Raw genomic sequence first — 27,053 nt, 5'->3', positions numbered from 1 at the left:
AGTTTCCAGCCAAGCGTATCTAAGATCATCGTTTGTCTAGCTACTAGGTAATAATATAAAGAAGTAGTAGTATTAATCTAGATTGTAATCTTGGAGCTAGGTGTCTTATATATTGCCAGTAACTGCTTAGTAGATAAGGCCTGGTAAAAGAGTTATTCTATCTACGCAAATTGTTGCCAAAACTGTAATCCACTCTCTATTCCCATCTTGAATTATATACTTAATCTTTTCTGCCTTAAATACAGTCTTAGAAAATACCCGCTTTGCTTTTATAAGTATACCAATAAGGAAGCCTTTCTCATCCATATTATATGAATTTTGCCGCTTAATCCCATATTCCTTAATCTTTTGGCCTAAAAGCTCGAAGTAGAGACTGAATTAATAGGCTAATTCAGCTGTTTTGCGTACACCATTAATTGGGATAAGGTAGCTACTTTTAAGAGAGGGGCCCTGCTTTTTAACCCAGCGCAAGGCCCAGTAAATTCCTAGTATTCTTCCTGCAATCTCTTGCCTAAAACTTCAAACCATAGCAACTATAGGAGGTAGGCCACGCTCTGTAAGCTCATTGATATAAGCTATAAGCACTTTAGACTGCTTTTAAGTAAGGAAAGATTGAGAATAGTAACTATCTGCCTTTGGGCCCGTAATATTGCGATAGCGGCGAGAGAGGGTAGATCGCTCTACTCCATACTCTTTAGCGGTTTGAGTATAATTGGGCTTCGATTGTAAGCTTAAAGCAGCAAGAGCGGCGTCAATTGGATCTATGGTCGTAGAGTTATAATATTTTTAATATTCGCGATTTTTAGATTTTGGTGTGCATGAGGTGGGTCCGTGCATAAGGTGGTCCGAACGTATAATAGGACTGTAAAGCGACTTTATTTTAGCTAATCCAAACATTCTACCAAAAAATCCACCAAACAAAAAAACCCACATCATATGATGTACCCATCTAGTCCCCAACACATTAACTGCTTATCCCCTTCGAATTTTTTCAAGAGCTTTCCACAAGCGCTAAGAGCAAAGGAGAAGCGGCAAAGGGCATCAAAGCGCACTGCTTAAACCGAGCAGCCAACATCATACACCTGAAGTGACTGGCCCGAAGCGGGCGCCGGCACTGAGGCAGCTGGGACGGCATAGAGGCGGCAGATATCAGCGCCGCCAGGCGTGAGTGTTCCGAAGCAGAAGCTAGAGAAGACATGTTAGCGCTGAGCTCATGAACCCGAAGAAGGGCCCCAAGTATAAGGGGCGCTAAAAGAGCTCACTTACCTCTCGCACGAAGGATCCGCAATGCACTTCGCCCTGCACTTAGGTAGGGTATCGATACCAGCCGGCGTAGAAATCGGCTGCGCATTAGACGGCCCACTCGGCGCCCCGCCGCACGTATCGCGGGCCACCAGCCCCCGCGTCCGATGGTTGCCCGCCTGCGTCGTCTTCTCGCTGGGGTTGCTCTCGCTCCCCGTATTGGTGCCAGTTGCCGTATTGGCGCCAGTTGGGTTCGCAGCCGTCGGCGTGACAGTCGGGACGGAAGCGCACGCCTTATCGTACGCAATCAGGTTGGTGCTGGGCGGCGGCGGGATGTCGGACGCAGCGCAGGCGTATAGCATGCACTTGATGTTGTTGTCGACCATGCCAAAGAGGAAGGACAGGCACGCGCTGTTGGCGTCGCAGTCGCTCTGGCATGCGGCTGCGTTCTGCGGACCCGAGGGCTGGGAGAGAACTGCCTGTTGCGTGTTGCTGCCGCTGGGGACCTTGCCGCAAATTTGGTCGCGGGCGGAGAGGAGTTGGTCCAATGGGAGGCAGGAGGAGAGAGAGATGAAAGAGGAGGCGGCAAGGAGGACGGTGGAGGGATGCATTTTGGTAGGTAAGTTGGGGGTAGAGTGGTGTTTTTGAACGGATTGAAAAATTGGAAAGACTGTAGATTGAGCTTAAAGAAAGACGAGAATGATGTTCACTGTAGAGAATTACTGTTTCTGTATGTGGTGGATTTGATGTTTCTGTGAAAACCTCGTCCTCTTTATAGCCTCCATACTTCACCTGAGGATATTGGAAGGGATAGGAAGACGCGTTCATCCACGTCACTTACCCACTGCTTGAGTATTTTCTGCTCATACTTCAGGCTTTGGTAAAGCTTGCGCCTCAGTTGCGTACATCAAGTGGACAGAGCGTACAAGGTAGAGCATTGACGATATACACCATCCGGCGCATCTGGTTGGAAGCGCGTGTTAACCACGCTAATCAAAATGCGTAGATTATAACCCAAAAAAGGTAAAAATACGTTAAAATGGCCGTGCGTATTACCCCAAAAGGTATAAACCCCGCCGTTTGATTACTAAGATCAACACACGCTTTCAACCGGATGCGCCAGGGTGGTGTACATGCTTAAGGGCCAATCACTGTGTTTGGCGAAGATTTAAAAATAGAATTACTCAAAACATGCGCCGTTTCGTTTTTTGATTACGACAGCAGAGAGTAGTGAAACAGACTGCACGTAATTTCCCTTCCCCTTAGTTAACTCTCTAGCAAGATACACTGACTCAACGCATAATACGGAGGTCGGTAACATAGCCAATTGCACCTTCCCAATTAGGCAGTTAGGATACCCCCAAGCTTCCCACCCGCAGTACTACCTGTAAGAGCATTAAAGACGCTAATATTTTATTTAGAATCCATCTAATCGTTAATTAGGCAAAAGAAATCAGTAAATTAGGGTTGTAGAAGCCTCTGCTTTGGTAGTTAACGGTATTTAGGCGTCCCAGCGGTCGGGCGGCCGAGGCGCCCCAGAATTGTGCGACCGCAGATTGCATCCTTTTCTACTTAGGCAGAAGCTTCTACAACCTCAATTCTCGCGTTCTTTGTGCCTAATTGACGTCTAGATATATTATATACAAAATTCTAGCATTTTTAGGGCTCTGTTAAGAGTTTTCTAAGGAAACATATCCTAACTGCCTAATTGGGAAGGTGCAATTGGCTATGTTACCGACCTCCGTAAAATTGGAGAAGTTACATATTGAGAGCTATATTGCCCCGCTACGTATGCATTTTAACTCGCGTCAAACTTATTCTTTTTATTATTAAATTAACTTTTCGACATCTAGAGGGAGCGTGCCTACCGGCAAAATGCCTACTTAGGGAAATCTAAGGGAAATCCAGGGGAGAACCCCGGATCCAAACAAATACTTCAAACACCGCTTACGCACAAACGTCGTGTTGAACGCGCAGTAAAGGATGAGGACTCTGTCTATTTTGTGTGGCACTAACGCTTGATACCACACCTGCCCCTCAATTAGGTCACGTGCGGTTCTAACTGAAGGCCCTCTAACACCTTATCTCATAGATCCGACTTGACTCGGCATGCTCAGACTAAGAAACTAATGAATATCCGCAAGCTAACCTATTCGATCGATCGATCTGTTTCTTGGTCTGAGCCACTTTGTATGAGGCAATCCATCAACTTTAACGAAATTAATGTAAGCAACCGCCACGTTTATTATCCTGTCAATACCTGCGTTAGAATCACCTTAATCAGCTCTCTAATCGATGGATTTTCTAGAACTAACCGCCAGCCATGGCGTCGAAGAAACCCCTCTGTTTCGTCTAGCAGGAGCTAGTCTTCTCAAGCTTTCGATCGAACGGTAGATATCTGGGACATCTGCACCGTGTGCTAGTGCATCTAATACAACTAGAATTCAAATTCGGGACATTAGGCGCGCGTATTTGGCGTACAAGCAGTCTTTGTTAATATCCACAAGCGTTGCGTGGTAGCTCTGCACCGCTTCTCTAGCAACAGCAGCATCATAGCCGCGATGGATTAACCGGTAGGGAGGGCTTAAGCACGTTATAATAAATAGATCTTAATAGGTTCCAACTATTGGACTATAGATATAGTGGATAGAGAGTGGGTAGTTAACGTTGTTGCGTCGTTAGTGCGGATATTGCTGGTTGTACTGTCGATCCAGATCGGGTTTTCTTACCACCGTCTTACTACTGTCTTTGATGCCTAGTACCCTAGGTCTCACCACCCGTTTCTATTACCTATTTTGTCTTAGTTGTCCATAGTATTTGACTTAGTTGCCTAGACCTACCTCATGTATAAATAGCTTCTTTTCTTTATAGTTTAAATAGACAAAGTCCTTATTCTTTACTTACTCATCAGTGCACGGACTACCGATCGACAGTTATGAGCCTAGGTGACTTGCCATATTGCACCTATTAATTTAATTAATCGTACCCCTTATTAAATACTTCATTTATCCTTATAAGCACCTTTTAATATAACTTCTTAAGCTACCTAAGCTAATTAGGATAAATAGATCGACCTTATTAGGCTTTAAGCTTAAACAGGAGACGTATAGGAATACGTCAACCCCTTAACTAAATAGGATTAGTTGCCCCGTTTACTTAAACCAGTCTTTCCTAGGCCTTAAGATGTAAAGATAAGAACGACTTTATATACAGCTCTCTCTAAGGACAAGAAGGACGAGCTTTAAATTATCTATAAAAGATATAAGATAGTAGAGAAGGAATATAAGAAGTAGAAGGTAGCTTTAACCTCTTTATAAAGCTATATTACTAGTATAGTAGCTAGGAACCTTAACACCTATATACTAGGTACTGACTCGGTATATAACACCCTGGTAGCTCTTAAGAAGAGGGTTACCCCTATTAATATAGCACGCAAGCTGTACCTATCTACTTAATATACTAAGGTTAAAAAGGGCCCAAAGAACTAAAACTTCGAGGCCTAGCTATAGCAGTAGGAGAAGACATATAACAACTATAAAAAGATTAAATTGCCGGACGTACACGGCGACTAAGCAATTAGAGATTTTTTAATAGTGGTAGAGCTAGTGTAACGGAACCTTGTAGCAAGAACTACGATAGGCTCGTTATTAGGCTAGGTGTGTAGGAAATATAAGTACAAAAGTCAACAACGTAATAATAACTGGTGGAGTGGTTGCCCAACAAATTAACTCTAATTGTATTCTAAGAATTACTATAAAGAAGGAACTATCTAGGTAGGGACTAAGGGTCCTTAAATATATAACTATACTCCTATAAAATCCTTCTTATATATAATATACGTCTTATATATAAGGTACGTAAGTTCCTCTTATTTCTCTTGTTTAATACGTAGCATATTATATAACCTTAGTTACCATTTCTCGTCACATAGTTCTATCGGCTCTATTCTAGACTGTGCCTAAATTAACCAACTAGCTTCTTCCGTCTCTTCTCTAAGTAGTTATAATATTATACTTAAAGCGTTTGTAACACCATCTTCCTCCTCTTTATTTTCGTCCTTAAAGATTTAAAATATCTCTAAGTTATTCACTAGAGGTATAATATCTGTCTAATTAATTTGGTTAATATTATTACTTATTATACCTAAAGCAATTTCTTCTTTACATACCCAACGTTGTACTCGCACTGTTACTGTAATATTATCTCTTAGTAAGATTATGCCGTCTCTATATTCTTATTATTTAAAAGAGGGGTTAGTTTGTGTTGCGTTGGTGAACCCATCTTTGCGATAACTATCCTCTTACTTAGAGTATATTAAAGCGAATGTTCGTTTATTCTATAACGTTCGCTTTACTTCTAATGCTAAATATACGCGGCCTATTACTCTTAATAGTTATCTAGTTCCCTAATTAATTTATCTTAGGGTCTTATATTTAATCTACTGCTACGCGGCTAGATAGTAAACTATTGTAAGCCTTTACTAAGTTGGGACGTTCCTATAACGCGGAACAAAAGGCCCTAGATGCTTAAATTGCGGCGTCTGCTTATCTGCTTCGTTTTAAGAAGGTTTATAAGAAGGTTTATTTTAAGGAGTAGAAACTTGTGGAATAAGGTCTATAGGAACTAGGTAATAAAAAAACGGATTCTCTTCTAATAGAGAAGGAAATAGATCTAAGTAGTTCGGCAACTGCTCTTCTTAGGTCCCCCTTAGGTAACTTATTCTTTGGCAATCCTTTTTTATTAATGCTACTTAACCTAATTTCTTCTAATACTCCTATACCTTTCCTATAGCGTTTTTTAAATTCTCTAGTGGCTCCTAGGTAGTTTTAGTGTAGCCTATTTACTTAACCTTATACTATATTTCGTCGTCGATATCCTTATAATTAATAATCTTTGAAACTTGCTATTTATCTTCTTCTTATTCTCTATACGTGTCTGCTTTATAGACTGGTGGCTTAATATTTCTATATGCTGGCTCTAGTATTGCGATATGCTATATAGAGTAGATTTTTATTTTAGCTAGTAGGTTTAACTTAAACGTAACTGGTGAAATCCTTTATATAATTTTAAAAGGTCCTAGTCTAACGTGGTCTAATTTCTTACTTAGTTGTTGACTCTTGAAATTTTTGTATAGTAGCTATACTTTATCTCCCTCCTTAAGATCTGGTCCCTTAGATCTCTTAGTATTATAGTACCTTTTTATTCTCTACTATACTACCTTAGCTGTCTCTATAAGGTCTATATAAAGATTTATTAAATCCTTTATTCTTTCTTTAGCTGTACTACTTGTTTTCTTTACTTGCTATAGTAATAACGATGTTCTTAACTTATATCTATAGTTTGCCTTAAATGGTAATATGCCTATTCCTTCTTGGGGTGTTGCATTATATATAAATTGTATAACTGGTAATAGCGATACCCAATTATTCTATATATAATTGATATAATGCCTTAGATACTGTTCTAGTGTCTAGTTTAGTCTTTCCGTTTAACCGTTTGTCTGTAGATGATATGCAGTAGAAGTTGCTGCTTAAACTCCTTACTCCGCTAAAAACACTTCCTAAAATGCTGCTATAAATCTTAGATCTCTATCTGATATAATTTTGCTTAGTGCTCTATATCTTATAAATACTTCTTTAACGTAAATTCTAGCGATATCTTCCGCTGAGATTTCTTCTATATATGCTATAAAGTATCCCCACTTTATAAGCTTATCTACTATTACTAAGATTACGTTATAATCTTGTCCGGTAATAGGATCTTTTAATTTTAGTAACTTAATAATAAAGTCCTATAATATGACCTCCTATGGTCTCTCTAGTATTTTAATAGGTTGTAGCCTTCTATATAGCTTATACCTCGTTAGTTTGTTCCTTTAGCAATCTAAATATTCCTTTATAATTTTTCTGGCTATCCTCCAGATTCCGTTAATGATGTATTTCTCCTAGAGTCTCAATACTAAGCCCGTGGCCCTATTGTGTTCTTAAGTTAGTCCCTTATAGAAGTCTTCCACAAACTGCTCTACTATGCTTCTTGGGATATATTTCGCTTCTTGATTTTTGTATATATCCGTCTATGGATCTTCTAGCTATACTTCTAGAATTCTTTATACCTAAAAGCTTTCCAGTATCTCGTAGACTTTCTCTAATTCATCGTCTTCTTAAGTTGCTACAATTTCCGGATGATTGTACCTAATTAATCCGTCTGTATCCTTTTGTAATAAAGCCCCCGATAGCTTTTCCTTATTTTGTAGTTTAGCTTTATAGCTTAAAGCATCTGCCTTTGTATTATCTGTACCTTTAATATACTAAATCTCGAAATAGTATTTTGTAAGTATCTCTGCCCATTTAACCTATCTTTAGTTAAGTTCCTTTATTATTAGGAATCCTGTTAGGTTCTTATAATCCATTTTAACTATAAATGGTTTTTCTATACCTTATAAGAATGCTCTCTATTCCTTTAATGCTGTAACTATACCTAATAACTCCTTGTTATAGATGTTATAGTTTAACTCTAGTAGTATTATCTTCCGACTATAGTATACTACTAGATGCCATCTATCTTAATGCCTTTGTATAAAGTATACTCTTAGTATATAGTCTAATGCGTTTGTTTCTATAACCGTCTCTAGTTCTGGTTAATAGATCTTAAGAACTGGCTCCTAGGTAAATAACTCTTTAACTTTCTTAAAGAGTTCTCTTTGCTCCTCCCCCTATGCCTATAGTTCTTCTTTCTTTATTAACCGCGTAAATGGCTTAATGTCCTTTAACTATTGTGCTATAAACCTTCTATAGTAATTATAAAACCCTAGGAACGATCTTAACTATATAACGTTCTCTAGTTCCTGCTAATTTACTATAGCCTTGATCTTCTTTAGATCTATGCTGAGTTAGCCTAGTTTAATAATAAATCTAACGAAATTAGTCTTCCTAGTAAAGAACTCGTATTTCTTAATTGCTACTAGCATTTATTCTTCTTATAGTCTCCTTAAGACCCATTTAATGTGTTCCCCATGTTCTTCCTTAGTCATTAAGTAGATAATGATATTGTTGAGGTATACTATAATAAATTTATCTAAGTATTCTCCTAATATATTATTAATACGCTTTTAAAACGTTGCTAGTGCGTTTATAAGTCCGAATTGTATAACTAATGGCTTATATAGTCCTTCCTTTAACCTAAAGGCTGCCTTCTATTCGTTGCCTTCCTTAATCCTAATCTAATAGTATGCCTATCTCAGATCTATCTTTATAAAGATTTACGTATTACCTATCCTATCTTAGATTTCGCTAATTAAGGGTAAAGGATACCTATCCTTTCTAGTGATGCTGTTTAACTATCTATAGTCGATATACAGCCTTAGTTTGCCATTTTTCTTTAGTATGAATAGTACTGGATAACCCGCTAATAATTGCGATGGTCTAATGTATCCCTTTTATAGATTTTCTTAAATAAACTCTTTTAGCGCTCTACCTTCTTCTTTAGTAAGCTTGTAGATTGGAAAGAACTTTAGACTTATTCCTAGTTTTAACTCTATCTTATAGTCCCATGCTATATATTTTAACAGCTTTTTACTTTCCGGTGACCATAGTTTTTTACTATACTTATAGTATTTCTTTGGTATATAACTTAGTCCTTTTTCTATTTCTTTATAGGTTGCTCCTACTTAGTACTATACTAACTTAGCTTGTTGTTATATTTTGCGGCGTTAAGTATCTCTAATATTAACCTAACCTATAATCTAGTTAATCCTTAGATTGTATTCCTGTAACTAAGGTATGCCTAATACTGCCTCGTCCTGTCCCAATAGTAGGATATTAAAAGACATCTTAATTAGTCTTCCTTTAATAGTTATCTAAATAGGTCCTGTTTTAAGATTAATAATCCCTCCTCTATAGGTTATTAGATCCCCTAAAATCGTAACTAATAGGTAAGGTTACTTCTTTTATCTATAAGGTAGTCCTATTTTCTTAACTACTGCTAGTAAGATATGGTTTCGCGTTACTCTACTATCTATTAGCGCTTCGAACTGCTGATCTTACTAATTAATTTATAAGTTTAGGTGTTGTCTTTGAATTCTTTTAAGGGTCTAAGGCTCTATTACTGGCTCCCTTTGGTCCCGTGGGCCTCTACTTTTCCTAACTATTAGCTGCTTAATCCTAGTGCACTTGGCTCGCTCTTTAGCTAATACCTAGTTCGCTTTTTATCTTTAATATACCATAGACACGTGTTTTCTAGGTATTCCCACTACTATTATTTATCTAAGCATTCTTCCGTAAGGAATCTTTCTAGTTAAAATACTAAACTTCCTTTCTTTTGGACCTCTACTGGATGCTATTTATATATATATTTAGCATTCCTATACTATTACTCGTCTATTATCCAGTATATTCTTATAGGGTATTTCCAATTCTTTTTCTTTAGATTCTTATATATTTTATATATGTTGTCTATACACACAATCTATAATAACGTGTGGTATGCTAGGTGCTTTAGGTTAACTCTTAGCTTATCTTTATCCCTAAGTTTAAACCTTTATCGTACTGATCTGAACGTTACGACTTTATTTATAGGTATTAAGATGCGTCTCTCGCTTCTCTAGTCCTTTAAATATTCCTTTAGATCCTTTAACGTTATAATTAAGGCTCCTTTAATATGCGTTATAGCCTTTTCCGTAATTAGGTGGTCCTAGATAACTTTTTTATCTAACTATATATAGAAATCTTCCCACTTATTATTGTGTCTTTGCCTATACCACTTTTAGTACAGCTGCTAGAGTATATACGGTTTGTTTATAAGGAAGTATCTTCTTATTACTGTATTGTGACAGCCCTTTATATGTCGTTTTTCGAACCTAGTTAAAATCCCTAGATCCTCTTTATTTTCCAGTTTGGTAAGCCACTTAGCTCTTAGTATGCCTACTCTCAGCCTATTAGTAATTCTTTGTACTAGTGCTCTATCCTTTATACGTCCCAATATGCTAGATCTCTTGTCTAGTTTCTGTTCTTACCATGCAATAATTCTTTGCCTAAACTCTTTTATAGTTTTTTTTAGTTTGCGCCTTACGCTCTAATCCTTAAAGTTATCTTGCTTCTTAATCCTGGTATTAAACTTTTAATCTTTAGGCTAAACACTGCATTCCCTTAGTAAGTCTTCTGGGTCTATATATCTATCTCCTAGTCTAACTACTGTTTATATTGCAGATTCTCTGATCTATAAAGAAGCTTCTTACCTCTTGCCTATAGGTGTCCTTATTTATATCCCAAAATCTTAGTCCCTTAGATTCTTTAATCCTAAGCTTGCTTCTAACTTAAGCTTAGTTCCCGCCTTAGTCTAACTAGGCGTCTATGGTGTTCTTATCTCGTCTTAAGATTCTTAAATCTCACTTATCTTGTCTTAAGAGTTTTATGCCTGTGGGAAACTTTATCCCGAGCTTATTTATATATTTCTAAACTAAGCTGCTGCCCTACTCTATCGGTTTTCGTCTATTGTAGGTCCTTGGGTGTGCCTTATCTCGCCTTAAGAATCTTAGTCGTCTCTTATCTCGTCCTAAGAATCTTAAGCCTTTAGCCTTTTGCCTTTATCGAGTACCGAAGTAGTTTGCTGTCCTACTTCTCTTACGTCTTACAAAGCGATAAACATCGTGTCTAGTAGGGTTTCGATCCCTACTAATGTTCCCTATTCTATAGTGGAATCATCCTCTGCCTCTAATATAATATCTCCGAGGTCTACTCACTCCTAGTAAGCGGCCCTTATTGCCTTATCGTTATGGAATGTTTTACTTAGGTCGAATTCATCGTCCTTAATATCCGATCTATAAACTAGTTTATTGGTTCCTCTATATCCTATAGGTGCTGGCTCTTATAGCTAATAGCTTACGCCGTACTTAGCGTCCTTATAAATTTGGTATGCGTTATTATAACAAAACGCAAAACTTCTAATTAAATATTCTTTTATTCCTTACAGCATATTATTATCCCTTTATACGTATATATTGTCTGCTAGTCTTATACCTTTTACTATATAGTGACTCTACCTACTTCTACAGTCTCTAACGTAATAACCCTATTTTCCGCAATTTATGTAAGCTCCTTCTTTAAACTATTTCTCTTACTATAGAGTCCGCCTAAATGTCTTCTGCTATTAAGATCCCTAATTCAGCCTTTGCTCCTTAGACCTTTAATTACTTAATCCTTATTCTTTAGGTTTCCATAGTTTGCTCTATCTCTTATAGGCTTCTTTAGTACTACTTAGGTCTATTAGCTCTGCGCCATACTATAGTTTTTAACTTAGCTTTTGTTATTGCGTACTCTGCGCCTTATATAACTATAGAACTCTATCCTAGCCTTTTTTAGCCTATTCCCTTTAGTAGATCCGATTATTAATCTTAATTACCTAATTTATTAGTTCCCTTAGGGTATCCGCATCTTCTATTAGAATAATTACGTCCTAGACTTTAGCCTTAAGTCTTTGTTTATACTATGCTATAAGCGCCCTATTATTCCACTTTATTTATATTACTAGTGTCTAGAACTATATCGTATACTTAATTGCTAAAGTTTATTATACGAGGTTCTAGAGTTTTCTTTCTACTATAGTTGTTTCTTCTAGGTCTCCAAATATCTATATAAGTTGTTCTGCGAATTCTTCCTAACTTAAGAACATAAATCGCATATCTTAGTTAGTGGTCGTCATTCCATTTGCCTATATTTCCGTAAGGTAAGATTTAAACCACTTAAGTGCTTTTCCTAATAAGAATAGTCCTATATAGGCTATCCAATCCACGGGTGTAGGTAACTTTACTCCTTCCTATAAGACCTTAAAGTGTATTTGCATAAGGAATCCTTTAAGCTTTAACCTTTCTCCTATAAATCTCTTAATTAATAGTAGCTTAATCTTTACTGCTCCTATCCCGTTAAGTCTTTCTTCCAACACTATATTATTAGCTGTTAGCTGGTTAACTATTTCCTATAGCTATCTGACCGTTATAGGTTGCTATAAGTTAGTATCTGCCATACTGGTATTACCTCCTGTCCCTAAAGTAGTTGCTGCCGTTAATAGTATTGTAGTGGCTGCTTTTAGTAGCATGTTGTTTAACTTCTTATATTAATACCGTAACTAGGTAGTAATTATGTAACGGAACCTTATAGCAAGAACTACAATAGGCTCATTATTGGGCTAGGTATGTAGGAAATGCAAGTATAAAAGTTAACAACGTAATAATAACTGGTGGAGTGGTTGCCTAATAGATTAACTTTAATTATATTCTGAGAATCACTATAAAGAAGGAACTATCTAGGTAGGAACTGAGGGTCCTTAAATACATAACCGTACTCCTATGAAATCCTTCTTGTACGTAATGTACGTCTTATATATAAGGTACGTGAGTTCCTCTTATTCCTCTTGTTTAACACGTAGCATATTATATAACCTTGGTTACCATTCCTCGTTATATAGTTCTATCGGCTCCATCCTAAACCGTGCCTAAATCAACCAACTAGCTTCTTCCGTCTCTTCTCTAAGTAGTCGTAACATCGTACTTAAAGCGTTCATAACAGCCAGCATTACTAAATTAGGCCTTAACGTGGAGGGTTAAATTTAATAAACATAACTAGGCTAGTAACTAGATAATATCTATAGATCGACTAGTTAAAATATATTAGAACTATTAACAAATAAAAACTGCCTAAAAGAGAAGGGATTAACTTAGCGCTAATATAGTAGGCTTTTAGGGCGAGTCAATTAACGGAGCTCCTAAGGATAAGGCTTTTAAGGACAAGGCTCCTAAGAATAAGGCCTCTACTACTATATTGTCTAGGACGTTATAGAAGAAAAACACCCCACTATATTACTATAGAGATGTTTACTAGTTTCTAGAGCGTCCTTATATTAACAAATTAGTTTAGTTAAAGGAATGGAAATTAGATAAAGCCATAGCTATAAAAGTTAAGGAAAGGATTATAAGCGCCTTAAACTAGACTAAGTTAAAAATTAAGAAGATAAAAAAGGAGGCTTTAGGTAAGAAAGCTCTATAAAAGGAAGCCATACGGAACCCAAATATAAGTTAAAAGGAAGATAACCACGGTATCTTCGCCGTATACTAAGTAGGCGCCTATAATGCAGGTTCTAACTACAAGCTGCGTAATAGTATAATCCTTAACAGCGGAACCACAATATACGTTATTAACAATCGATTAAGATTCGTTAACAAGCTCTAACTAAGTAATAACTTCGTATATACTAGAACAGGCCTAGACCCAGTTAAGGGTATTATTACGGCACTAGTGGAAACCGGTAGATTATGGCGGACAGTTACAAATAGTTATAGATAGTTGTAGATAGTTGCAGACAGTTGTAGACAATTGTAGACAGTTTTATACAGTTTTAGATAGTTGCCGTCATATAACCAGAGGATTGTATATAACGTCGAGCGGCGCTGCCCTCTATCTCCTTTCCTTTCTCTAGCTTTAGATCTTCGTTTATAGACTACCAATTATATAGGCTTGCGCGTCCCTCTTGCCGTGCTTGTGCCTTAATTAACTAAGTCGCTAACATTATCTAAAGCTCGTCTACTCTTCTTTCTGAGAAGGAACTTAAAAAATATCTACGGACTATAAATAAGAATAGAATATAGAAGTAGACCTAAAGGCTATTACTAAAACTCGAAGAATAAAACAGAACTAGAAGAATAGAAAAGAATAATAAGATCTATAGAATACGCACAAACTAGAACCCCTATAAGAATCCTACCGGAAGTTACCCTAATAACTATATCACTATGCTAAGAACTATAGCGGCCGGTAAAGCAGCCGTAGGACCCTTAAATACCTCCAATGGTAAAATAGTAACTAACTTAAACTTCTAGGTAGAGCTTATAGCAGCTAATGCTAAAATTAAACAACTTTAAGAGCTACTTAAAGCTAGAGAACCCCTTACACTTAGCGAAGAGTTATTAGACACCTAGAGGCTTGCTATAGTTTTTAAGGCCCTAGCCTAACATACAGTATTAGCATTGTTACGGTCCGCGAAGATTGCGGACCCCCTATTGCTTACAGACGGAATTAACCCTATATTTAATAATTGGAAGCTTTAATTGCAGGATAAGCTTAAAGTTAATACGGACTACTTCCCTACCACTTAGGCTAAAATGGCCTATGTCTTCGGCCGTACCGGCGGGGACGTATAGACGCACCTACGTCCTTAATACACACAGGACTTAGTAGATCCCTTCCTCTCTAGAAAAGAGATAATTATGCACCTATCTTCTATCTATAAGGACCCCTTTAAAGTATAGAACGCCCGACTTAATTATAAAAGCCTAAATATAAAAATGACGGAGACCTTCTTAGCCTTTTAGACCCGCTTTCTATACCTAGCTGGCTAGGCTCAAATTCCCTAAAAAGATTTAATGCTAGACCTATTTAATAAGCTTACCCTAGACTTACAGCGAGCTATACTGCTAGTTTTTACTACTATATAGACGCTAAAGGAACTTACGGACTAGTGCTTAGCTATTAACTAAGGCCTTTGCCGAATTAAGGCACGCGCCGAACGGTATAAAGCTAGAAACCCTTTAAATTAGACTATAAGTAATATAAGAACGGCCCGCAATGCCCTAGTACAATTAGCAACCCCCGTAGCACCACCTGTATAGCCCGCCGCCAATTTAGCAGCTAGCCATACGGCCAGCCCTACTATAGGTTTAGCGAATGCTTAGCCTATATATAGCAACCCCCGTATATAGGCCCTTAGTAATTAAGGAGCTTGCTTCTCTTGCGGTTAGAAAGGCTACTATATAAAGGATTATCTAATAAACGCAAAAGTGGACGAGGTTCTGTTAATCTAGGAGGATAGCATAAAGTTAGAAAAAGAGGAACCCTAGAGGAAGACTCCTCTTTAGGGTTAAAAGGGATTAATATATTAGATATTAATCTAGGTCGGCTAATTAGTAGAAGAAGCTATACTATCCCTTATACTTTATTTTATAATAGATACTAAGTTTTAACCTCTGCTTTAGCTAACTCTAGAGCAAATACCTTTACCTTAATAGATACCTAGTATGCCGTAAAGCTAGCTAACTTTCTAAATATACCTATTAAAGAACTGCCTAAACTAATTCCTATTTATAGGTATAACGGGCGAATAGGGCCACCCATTATAACTATCTTGCGGATTTACCTCCGTGTTAACGGACGAAGGTAGTATAACATCCCCTTCCTTATTACGGACCTAGGTAGCCATAATATAATCTTAAAGCGAAAATAGCTAGCCTATTTAGGCTTATAGCTTAATATATAGAGTAAACAGCTTATCTAGCCAGAAATCCTACCCCTAACCCCTTCCTTTATAAAAGAAATCAGCATTATAATGGAAAACCTTATACGGCCCTAGATTAATACTATTTACCAGGCCAATGCTATGCGTAGGGACTAGGCCTTTAAGAAAGATATATAGCTTAATTCGTAACGGATCTGTATACTACGTCGCCCCTAGACTACCTATGTCACGCCACCCGCATTAAAGACCTAGGAAGTTAGTAGTAACCTAAAAAAGCCCCCTATAGAGAGCTTAGGCCCTATATAGCCACGAAGAATAGTAAGGGACGTTGGACGTTATACTAAACTAATAAATTGGAGGGATAATCTGTAGAAAATAAAATAGGAGCTAAAAAAGATTATAAACCCTAGACCGTAAAATATAGTCTGGAAAACGGCTGTAAGGAAACTAGTGGACCTCCTACCAGTTAATGTCTACTGCATTAGTGCCGTAGGATTCTACTAGAACTTAGTTTAGCCTAATACCATCACCTTTATAATAAGCTTATACAAAATTAATTAAATAATTAAGAAAAAGGGAAGTAAGCTTAGCGGATAAGAAAGCGAGCTTATAGATAAGGAACTAGTAGAACAAAAGCTGCCCTTTTAATACCAGAAATTTAAGGACGTATTCTCCAAAGCAGTGTCTAATATACTTCTACCTTACTAACCGTATAACTACAAGATTAAGATTAAGCAGGGTAAGGAAAACACCCTTAGCTTTAGCCCCCTCTATAAGTAATCTATTACCGAATTATAGGCCATAAAGTAGTATCTTATTAATAACCTAAATAAGGGCTTTATTGAGCCTAGCTAAGCCCCTTTTACCTTACCTATTCTCTTTATTAAAAAGCTAAATAGAGGACTTCGCTTCTACATTAACTACCATAAGCTAAATAACATAACCCGTAAGGACCGCTATCCGCTGCCCCTACTTAATAAGACTCTAGCCCGAATAAGTAGAGCTAAAGTCTTTATAAAACTTAATATCCGCTAGGCCTTCCACCAAATTAGAATAAACCCCAGGTCTAAAGATTTTACTATATTTTAGACCCATTACGGAATATATAAATATAAGGTACTCCCTTTTAGACTAACCAACGGGCTAGCTACGTACTAGCGGTATATAAACAATATACTTTTTAACTACCTTAACAACTTCTATATGGCCTATTTAGATAATATTATAATCTACTTTAAGAATAAGCTAGAATACAAGGAGTACGTCTATAAAGTCCTACAACGGCTCCGTAAGGCTGGCCTCTAGGTTAACATTAAGAAGTTAGAGTTTAGTGTTAAGCGCATAAAGTACTTAGGTTTTATTATTAGTATAGACGGAATTAAAACCGACCCAGAGAAGACGGCCGTAATTAACTAGTGGGCACCCCTACGGACTGTAAAGGGGGTATAATTATTTTTAGGTTTTTATAACTTCTACCAACGCTTTATTAAGAACTATAGCAGAATTACCTGGTCTCTTAACCGTCTTACTAAAAAAGACCAGCCCTTTCACTTTAACGCTATATATAGGCAGGCCTTTAATAAGCTTAAGAAACGGCTAGTATTGGCTCCCTTACTTGCCCATTTTGACCCGGAACGGCCCTTAATGCTAGAAACTAATGCCTTAAACAGCGCGATAGCTGGTGTTTTTTCCTAAAAGCAACCGGACGGAGAGTGGCACCCTATTATACTGTGGTTTGCAAAAGTATTGCGAAAATCAAATTAAGCGAGCCACGCACACACAACATCAACTTTTGGTCAGTTCACTATATAAATCGTATACCTACCACGCCTGATACGCTTATATTTGCCTTTTATGCCGAAACGAATCCCTTAGTAGCAGCTTCATCAAATTCTAGTAGCTTTTCTATTTAATTGGTCTATTAAGTGTATTACAGCAGCTACTAAGTTACACCTTTTAACTATATACCGATTTTAGCTTAATCTTAACCTCTATAGGGAGGCATACCCCCCCCCTAATCTTAAGATTGGGCGGCTAAGAGCTATAGATAAGGTATATAAGAAAGTTCGTAATATATAATATTATAGTGTTAAGTATACTAATATTTATATAGGCCCTTATTGCTTACTTAGAGGACCGCCTAACTGCCTTCCTTAACGAAATGGCCTGGTTCCTATAGGACGATTATAACATTATAGTATCCTTTTTATCGATTTGGCAAACTCTCTAACGTAATAGGTAGAGTAGAAAGGCCGTATAAAGGAGAGCGTAGGAGCGCTCTAAGGACCTACGTGCTGTATAGAAAGGACGCCAATATATATAGGACGTTGATTGCCTTATATTTATTAACGAATCAGGCGCTAATAAAAGGACTAGGTATAGAAAGTTTGGCTAGAGCCCCGAAAACGTTCCTGCAATTAATACTACATCAATTAAGCAATTAGAACGCTGGAGTATTCTTCCTGCCTATATAATTAACGGCTACTTCCTTAAGACTCTTATCTGGCAGGGCTTAATTACTGCCGAAATATTTAACGCCTAGATTAATCTACAGTTCTACTACATTATATTCCTGGCCATACAATCTTAGTATTAAATAACGCTTTAATATATAAAAGCTAGGTAAGGAAATAATTGCGTATATAGTAGAGCTATGTATTCTAACTAGTAGATATAAGAATTTATAAACCTCTGTGCAGCCGCCTAAATCTATATTAAGTATCTTCCTCCTTATTGCCTAGAGTTTAACCTAATTAAACTTTCTTTTCACGATCTAAAGGCGTGGATTTAATTAAACTTTAATACAATTAAGGACTATTAAAGCTTTGGTGCATTTTTATAGTTTAGTATATAGTGCATAGAATTACGTCACTTAGTAGAAGAACACTTTTAGTGGGCTGGCTACCTAGTAGAGAACTAGTTAGGGACACAATCTTTTATAATCTAGTGCTAGGTATATAGAAATTAATAACTTACTATCCCTTTTAAATTGCTTAAAACGTTTTAAGCTTACACCTTAGTTGTAGTAGGAGGCCTACTGCGAGGCCTAACTTCTCCTCCTATACCTTGTTACGGAGTAAGCACAAGCGGTGATAATATATAGCGAAGTAGGTATTATTAAGCTATATACATAAACTGCGTAATGAAGTCAAGACGTTGCGTAAGGAAAGAAGGTAGGAAAATGGGAAGAAAGGGCATATATCGTTAACTTGGTTGCTTAGTTAACACATATATAGGCAGAATAGGGTTTAGGTCGTGGTCCTGGCAGAACTTAGCAGAATTTGGTAAAACTTGGCAGAATATAGCAGAATGCCGTAGATTGCCATTAGATTGCTATTAGATTGCCGTTAAATTGCCATTTTACGGTTGGTCTCTAATTACTAAGTCGGTAGAAATAGGTAGATGTGTATAAGGTGTTACGGGGGTATCCTATAATAGTACCCCCCCTTTAAACTCAAGCTTTTGCGAGATGGGGCTATAGTAGTTCTAGGTAGAGTTTATAAAAGTCTTTTACGGCTTATATAAGTCCTATAGAGTTAACAGGTTCCTATAAGGACTTAGTAAAGCCTCTCTATTTCGTAAGATATATATATTAGCGTTTTTGTTTATTATACTTAATATTATTAATTCTTTTAATAAAGTACTCGTTCTTACCATCCACTTTAACTAGTAGGGAAGGGTCTTATATCTATTTAGGCAGGGCATCTAATACGGGGGCAGTAGGGCGGAGGACTAACGTATAGAATACGGGGTGGATTTTAACTATATTAGGGAGCTTCAGTCGGTAGGCATAAGAAGAGATAACCTTTTCAACCTTATAAGGGCCAGCGTTCTTCCAATTAAGTTTCTTAGTAGGTCGTTTTATATTTAGATTTCTTATATCTAGCTAGACAAAATCGCCAATTTAGTAGGCTAGTGCTAGGGTTCGTTTCTTATTCGCTATAGCTTTATAAATAGATTAAGCCTATATCATCTTATTAGTAAGGAACTGTTATAGTTCCTCTATCTTCTCTACAAATTTATTTACTTCTGTAACTTATAAGGCGTAATAAGTAGGGTAAGGAACATTACTAAAGGGTTTAAAACCCATTCGTAGGTATTAGCCGTAATTAGCCAGAAATAGGGAGACTTTCGTAGTTTCCAAAACAAAATTATTTATAGTAAACTCGGCAAATACAAGCCAGTTAATTTAGTCATCCTATAAATACGACGTGTATATCCAAATATACTATTCTATTATAGCATTTACGCGTTCCGTTTAGCCATCCGTTTTTAGATAATACGCGGTAGATAATAGTGCTTTAATATAAAGTTAAGTAGTTAGTTCCTTCCAGAATGCCAAGATAAACTAGCTGCCTTTATCGGAGATAATTATTTCGGGAAGTCTATGGAGTTTCTATATATAATCTAAGAATAGTCGGGCGATAGCAGGCGTTAATATATCGGGGCAGGCGATTAAGTGTCTCATTTTAGATAATCGGTCTATAACTACTATAATGTTCGTACAGCCTCTACTCTCAAGAAGGTTAATAACAAAGTTGATTAAGATATCCTTCTATCTTCAGTCTAGAACGGGCAGTGGCTTTAAAAGACCGTTATACGTCTCATGCGAGGCTTTAGCTCGTCAGCAGGTATAGCAGCTAGAGACGTACCTTCGTGTCATATTATATATATTCGGCTAATAATACTCCCATTAGAGTAGTTCTAGGGTCTTTCCTTAGCCTAGGTGGCCGGCGACAGGTAGATTATATATATGTTTAAGGAGTTTAAGCTTAAGCTTATTATAATTAGGGATAACTAGACGGTTCTAGTAATATAAGCAATTTCTACAGGCTTCGCATTTACTTAGAGAAATCTTTTTAGAGCGTCTAATACCATCTTATATTAGCTTAAGCGTCTCTTGGATAAACTCGTCATTTAGGTATTCGTTAACTATAATTTATTCAATTAATTAATTAATTATTTTAAGGACGTATACCGTAAGATCTTTAGTAGGAGGGTTAAATAGTTTAGGGCAAAGCAGGGTCTAATTTTGGTAAGAGCGCGCTTCTTTTAGGGCTAGCGCGTCTTATAAGCATCAGGTTAGGGCATTAGGCTTCTAACCTTAGACGCCTAGGCGGTATATAATCAAGAATTAGAAATAAGATAGATATTCTAACCAGCGGGCCTAACGATAACTCAGCTATTTCGTGGTTGTAAAGTACTATAGGTTTTTATAGTCGCTAAAAACCTTAATTAAAAATCCAGCGCCTTCTAGTTTGGGTCGCCATTATTTAAAACACCTAATAATAGTTAATAATTCCTTATTATAGATCTTATAGTTATATTCGGCTAGGCTTAGTCATTTTAAGAAGTATACTATAGGGTATAATACTCTATCCTCGTTATACTAAGACAGGATACCTTTAGTAACGTAGTTAGATAAGTCGGCTTCTATAATACTTATTTAGTTTAGGTTAAAGTATTAAAGTATAGGCGCAGTAGTAAATATAACCTTTAGATAGGCAAAGGCCTTCTTATATTCCTTGTTAAAAATAAAGACTTTATCCTTTCGCGTTAAAGCTATAAGGGGTAAAACCAGGGCGGAGAAGTTATTAATAAACCGTTAGTAGAAATTAGCAAATCCTATAAAGGCTCTTACGTCCTTAACGTTCTCAGGTTCTTACCAGTTCACAATTGCTTCGACTTTCTTTAGGTCTATTTATATACCATTTATAGAAATAAGGAGTCTAAGGTATAGGACTTCCGTTTTATAGAACTCGCATTTATCTACATCTAATTATAGACTAGCTCCGTATAGGGCTTATAGGATAAAGTCAACGTATTTCTAATATTCGGTTAGGTTATTACTATATATTAGGATATCGTCGATATAAGCAGTACAGAAGATATCTAGGTAGGGGCGCAGGGTATCGTTTATATAATATTAAAACGAGCTTGGGGCGTTTACGAGGCCAAAGGGTATTACTAAGTACTTAAATAGTCCATATCGGGTACGAAATGCAGTAAGCCATTTATCCCCTTTTATAATGCGGAGACGGTTAAATACAGAGATAATATCAAGCTTCGTATAGTAACGAGCCTTACTTAGTCGGTTTAGTATCTCCTATATTAACGGGATTAGATATTAGTTCTTAATAGTAACGGCGTTAAGAGCTCGGTAGTCTATATAGAAGCACAGACCGCCGCCGGGTTTCTTAACAAAGATCACTAGTACGGTTATAGGCGATAAGCTTACTCTAATAAATCCTCTACTCAGGTTCTTATCTAAATACTTTTATAGTACTTAGAGTTCGTTTTAGGACATCCTATATAAGGGTCTAAATCTAGGCTGCTTTCCTTCTTTAAGTACAATCTTATAGTCGTACAATCGGTGTTCCGGTAGCTTATCGGCTTCCTTTTATAAGAATACCTCTAGGCGGTTATAGTACTCTACTAGTACCTTTATAGCAGGGTTAATGTACTTCTTTAGTGCTAAGGCCTTCTTAATATCAGCTATAGTGACAGCAAAGATTATATATTTAGGTTTCTTAGCAAGTTACGCTAACAGAGTAGCTCTAATTATGCGGATATCCAGGGTACCGAGCTCGTTCGGCTCGTCCATAGTTTCTTATTCAGGTTTAGGTTTAGTATTAGGTATAGAGTTAGTGTCAGATTCGGGTTTAGGTTCTTTAAGTATTCTTTTTATCATAGGATACTAGTCCTTCTAGTAGTTTCATATACTAAGCTTAAGTTTCTATTTAGTTCGGGGCGGTATAGTGCTTAGTAATAACTTATAGAGCTTAGTAGAATTTTCGGATCCTTAGTAGGTGTCGGTGGAATTCTCATATCGGTAGAATTTGGTAGAAATCTTACGTTAGTAGAATCTGGTGGATTCTTTAGATTTTAGTTCTGGGTCTAAGCAGCGAGTTATAAAGCACTTCTGCTTATAACGGAAGGCGGTAAATAGAAGCTTAAGGTTGTCCTAATTAATAGTCACCTTATATAGCTTTATCTAGGGTTATTTAAGGATTACTAAGTAACCCAAGGTAGTAATAAAAAGCTTAATTAGTTCTTTATAGTTTAGGTATTAAAGTCTTAGGGTTACCACATAGGTAATACAGCCTAAGACGGTGCGTTTGCTATTAAATCTAAATACGTTAATATGCCAGTTAAGGGGGGTTAGGGTAAAACCATTATCTTACGCAAAGATCTTATTAATAAATCCTATGCCGCTAGCTCCTATATCAATTAGGATTTAAGTATTAACCTATTAACCATTCTGCTAAAGATAACAGTTAATAGTTATGCTATAGTCCCAAGAGTCGGAGTTCGTAACGTTAAATACGTTTAACAAGATCCTGTGGCAAAGCCGTCCTAAAGAGCAACTTAGCTCCAAAACCTTCCTTTTAGAGGCAATCGGGGTGGGGTTCTTATAGGACGTCAGCTGTAGCTTTATCCTTATAAATGGTGCTTACTAGATATAGGGGTGGAACCAGATAAAGATCGGGGACGGTAACCGGAAGATCAATATAGTAAACGGCTGCTAGTGCTAGCCGTTTATAAATCATTTCGAGGCATAGGGACAAAGTAGTAGTTTAAGAGGTGGGAGCCACTTCTATATTTAAAGTAGAGGCCTAGCTTAATGCGTTATTCTCATTTAGAGGACCCTAATAGGGCGTATCCTAGGGTCCTAGTGTTAATATCTATAGCGTTAGGGTGCTTAGGTTAAGATAATAACTTAGTAAATATTCGCGGGATTATTATATTATACTAATAAACGGGCTTTAGTATAAGGCGTAGTATATCATTATACCATTTATTAATAACGTTTACATAGGCGTTAAGAGTTTCTAGAAGGTCTACGCCTATTAGGGAGGTTTTTAGTTTAGGGCTTAAGGACTTAACAAGGCTGTTAATTAGTGTGAAGTTATTTCAGCCTATTTCCTTTACGTAGCGGTTAAATTCGGAGAAGTATACTAGGAAACTTTTCTTTTCTTAAGTTATTTAGTTTATCTTTCTTTAAGCGGTGGCTTAGCGGTTTAGGTTACCGTATATAGCTTTAAGAAGTATAACTAGGCTTTATACTAAGTTTAGTTAGAGAGGTTTAATAAGGTTAGCTACGTCTCCTTTTAGTTAACTTAGGGCGTAATAGAGTTGGTTGGCTTTAGTTAGGTAGCGGTCAGCATTACTAGTTAGCTTATTCTTAAGCCGGCTTAAGAATAACCGAAGCTCTTATCGTTTACCGGTAAATACTAGGGGGTTTAATAGTTTCTTAGATCGTTTCGGTACAGTAGTCAGTTCTATAGGATAAGTAACTACTATTAATTCGGGGCTTGCGTTCCGCGTGTTTATCTCCAGAGATAGCGTTTAGTCTTAGGCCTTAATATAGGCATCTTAAGGATACGGACTTCTTCTTAAAGTGCTTTAATTAATTGTTATTATCGTGCTTCTTATTTAGCTTGCTATTAAGTTAAAGTGGCTTAATACTATATAAGGGCGTCCGTAAAGGACTTCTATATACCTGCTAATTGTTCTTAAAGTATAGCTATAATAGCGTCGGCCGTTATAGGGGCTTTAGGGTCATTCTGCATTTTTGGAGGGTAGTGTGGGTTTTTAACGCAACGTAGTGTCACGGAGTAAGCATAAGTGGTAATAATATATAGCGAAGTAGGTATTATTAAGCTATATATATAAACTGCGTAATAAAGTTAAAACGTTGCGTAAGGAAAGAAGGTAGGAAAATGGGAAGAAAGGGCATATATTGTTGACTTAGTTACTTAGTTAACACGTATATAGGCAGAATAGGGTTCAGGTCGTGGTCCTAGCAGAACTTGGCAGAATTTGGTAGAACTTGGCAGAATATAGCAGAATGCCGTAAATTGCCGTTAGATTGCTATTAGATTGCTATTAGATTGCTATTTCGCGGTTAGTCTCTAATTGCTAAGTCGGTAAAAACAGGTGGACGTGTATAAGGTGTTATGGGGGTGTCCTATAACATACCTGCCTACTTATCCCTATATATAAGGCCTCTAAGTTATAGAAGTTTTTAATAAGTATATTAAGAATAAATTCAAGCTTAGTTTAAAGCTTTGGTGTTATTTAGTTAGGCCATTTTTTTACCCAGTTAAAGAATTCGCGAAGCCTTTCCTTAGAATTGGAGTTGCTAGTAATGGGACTAGTTAGTAGCGCTAGCGGCGGTATAGGGGGGGTAGCTACTAAAGCCGGAGCTACTAAAGGTGGCTAAGGTAGTTGCTAAGGTAGTTAAAATAAGTTCTGTTGTCCTCCGGTGTTAGTATAGTAGTTAGGGGGGGGTTCTATAGGGGGGGGGGGCATATTAGCCTTAGGTAGGATAATAGCTATAATTATTAACTCCTGATTAAAAATATCCTTCTAGCCCGTGCGCCCGCCACCCGCCCCCTCTCCCTATACCCCCTATAGCTCTATTTTTAACTAAAAGACGGACGGTAATAGCAGTAGGAGGTTCCTCCTTAGTAGCTTTACTATCCTTAATTTAATTGCCCTAAGCCCTTATTATAAGGTAATTGACTAGGTAATAAGAATAAGGAAGCTCTAGGTTCCTATTTACCCAGCAGGTCCCCCCACTATTAATATATATTTTTACGCTGCAAGGCTATTAAAAGGCCACTAAAGGAGCTAGATTACCTAAAAGAACTTCTACTAAGATGCTTTTAGGTAGGGCAAGACGCTAGGCAATAGTTGTACTTATATTACCCTTCTTTTTAGGTGTATTAGATGCACCTAGGTTAAGAATATTTAATAGATACGCGCTTATCTATGTACTGCCCGGTAAGGCAATACTAGAAGTATAAGGAGAGGCGTATTCCAGAGTAGGTAGAGGCGTCTTAGTTAATATAACTACTACTTCTATACGTAGTCCTTTTTTCTTATTTGTATACTAGGTCCTTATAATTTCATTAAGCTTATAGACGTGTACTTTAGTGTAGATATCTTACGGGACAATATCGCGAGCCATTATACGATTATAGGAAGCGGCTGCCCTAATAGAGTACTTATCCTTAAAGGATCTGTTTAAATGATTGGCTTTGACTTTATTAATCTAGTAGTTGATTTTAGTAAGAAGCTCTCTACTAACGATACGCTGCGCGGAAGTTAAAGCGAGGTCTGCCTCTGCTACGTGGGCTTTCTAAATTGCTATATAGTATATCTATACTATATCGGGCTCCAAGGGAGTTGGCGAGCTTGAATCTACGCTAATAACTTAATTGGGTGTATTTTTACGTCTCGGCGGAGGCCTTAAAGGATTAGTAGCTTTGGTAGGCTTCTTCCTAGATATCGACTTTAGATTTAAAATATTCTAGCTCAAACGCCTAGCAGGCTTTTAAGTATGCTAGGCGACTCTAGCAGCTATAGGAGCTTCTATAGCACCTCTAGTTAGATAAACTATACGCCTACTAGCTATTTAAAAGCCTTTCTCTTCCTCCGGAGGCTTACGAGGCTCCCACTTAATAGTTGGATTAACTAGCTCTACATCCTTATTCTTATCGTCTTCCTTATCTAAGTCCTTATCCGACTCCTACGACTCTAACTCTATCTCTTCCTCCTCTACCTCCTCCTCCTCCTCCTTAACGTCCTCGTTGCAACCAGGCTATAGAGGTAGGCAGCGCGCTAGAACTGTACGTAGGCCTATATAAATAGGCGTCTTGGGTTAAGTAATAGTATTCCGCTTAATTAGTTAAGAACCTTATATAGATTAACTAGCGGCTCGTTTCTGGAGGCTCCTGCGGGCTACTATGGCGCCTATAACACTTAAAAATTAACCTAGATGGATAATATAATATAAATATAAAACCTTACTATTTTGGAAGTAAAAATAATACGTGTAGGCGTGGTAGGTATATAATTTGTATGGTGAACTAACTAAAAGTCAATGTTGTGTGTGCGTGGCTCGCTTAATTTGATTTTCGCAATACTTTTACAAACCACAGTATACTATTTAAAGACTATAATAGATGCCGAGCTAAACTACCACATCTATAATAAAGAAATGCTGGCTATTATCTCTAGCTTTTAGCACTGGCGTATATAGCTAGAGGGAACCCCTAAGCTGATTAAGGTAGTTTTAGATTATAAGGCCCTAGAATACTTTATAACAACTAAGGCCCTTACGGCCCGGCAGGCACACTAGGCGGATACCCTATTTTAGTTTAACTTCTTAATTATATATAGACTAGGCGCTATAAACCGTGCGGACGCTCTTATAAGGCGCGAGTAAGACCTAGATAACTAGATAGCTGTAAAGATCTTATTACGGACCCAGACGCTACTATAACTAGAATACCTTAACCCCTAAATATGGGCAGAACTAAGCACGGACTCCTTAGGCGCCGAGATATATCCTATTAACTCCTCTAAACTTAACCTTATTAATAAACTACTATAGGCTAACTAAACGACCCCCTCTCTATAGGAGTACCGTAAAAAGGCAAAGAACGTTGCTAGCCTATAGTCCCTTAAAAACGGACTACTTAAGTACTAGGAACGGCTAGTAGTAGCTAAGAAACAGAACTTAC

General features: G+C 37.2%; 1 protein-coding gene across 1 annotated transcript; it reads right to left on the bottom strand.

The window, feature by feature from the left end:
• Positions 1–869: 869 nt before the first annotated feature.
• Positions 870–2,128, bottom strand: K441DRAFT_694833 (uncharacterized protein). The gene is made up of 2 exons (XM_067652758.1): positions 1,267–2,128; positions 870–1,185 (listed from the first exon to the last, which is right to left on the bottom strand). Exons 1-2 carry the CDS (start codon positions 1,851–1,853, stop codon positions 1,056–1,058), a joined length of 717 nt encoding a protein of 238 aa, XP_067506315.1. The 5' UTR covers positions 1,854–2,128; the 3' UTR covers positions 870–1,055.
• Positions 2,129–27,053: the final 24,925 nt, after the last annotated feature.

This window comes from Cenococcum geophilum, assembly GCF_001692895.1.
Source record: "Cenococcum geophilum 1.58 unplaced genomic scaffold K441scaffold_12, whole genome shotgun sequence".
Taxonomy (NCBI): Eukaryota; Fungi; Ascomycota; class Dothideomycetes; order Gloniales; family Gloniaceae; genus Cenococcum; species Cenococcum geophilum.
This window is presented reverse-complemented; position numbering and strand designations above follow the sequence as displayed.

Bases quoted from the DNA above. Each gene is read 5' to 3' on its own strand.
- K441DRAFT_694833 (XM_067652758.1), bottom strand. From the start codon at position 1,853: ATGCATCCCTCCACCGTCCTCCTTGCCGCCTCCTCTTTCATCTCTCTC. The intron at 1,186-1,266 runs GTAAGTGAGCTC...TGTCTTCTCTAG, and splicing joins GCGGATCCTTCGTGCGAGAG to CTTCTGCTTCGGAACACTCA.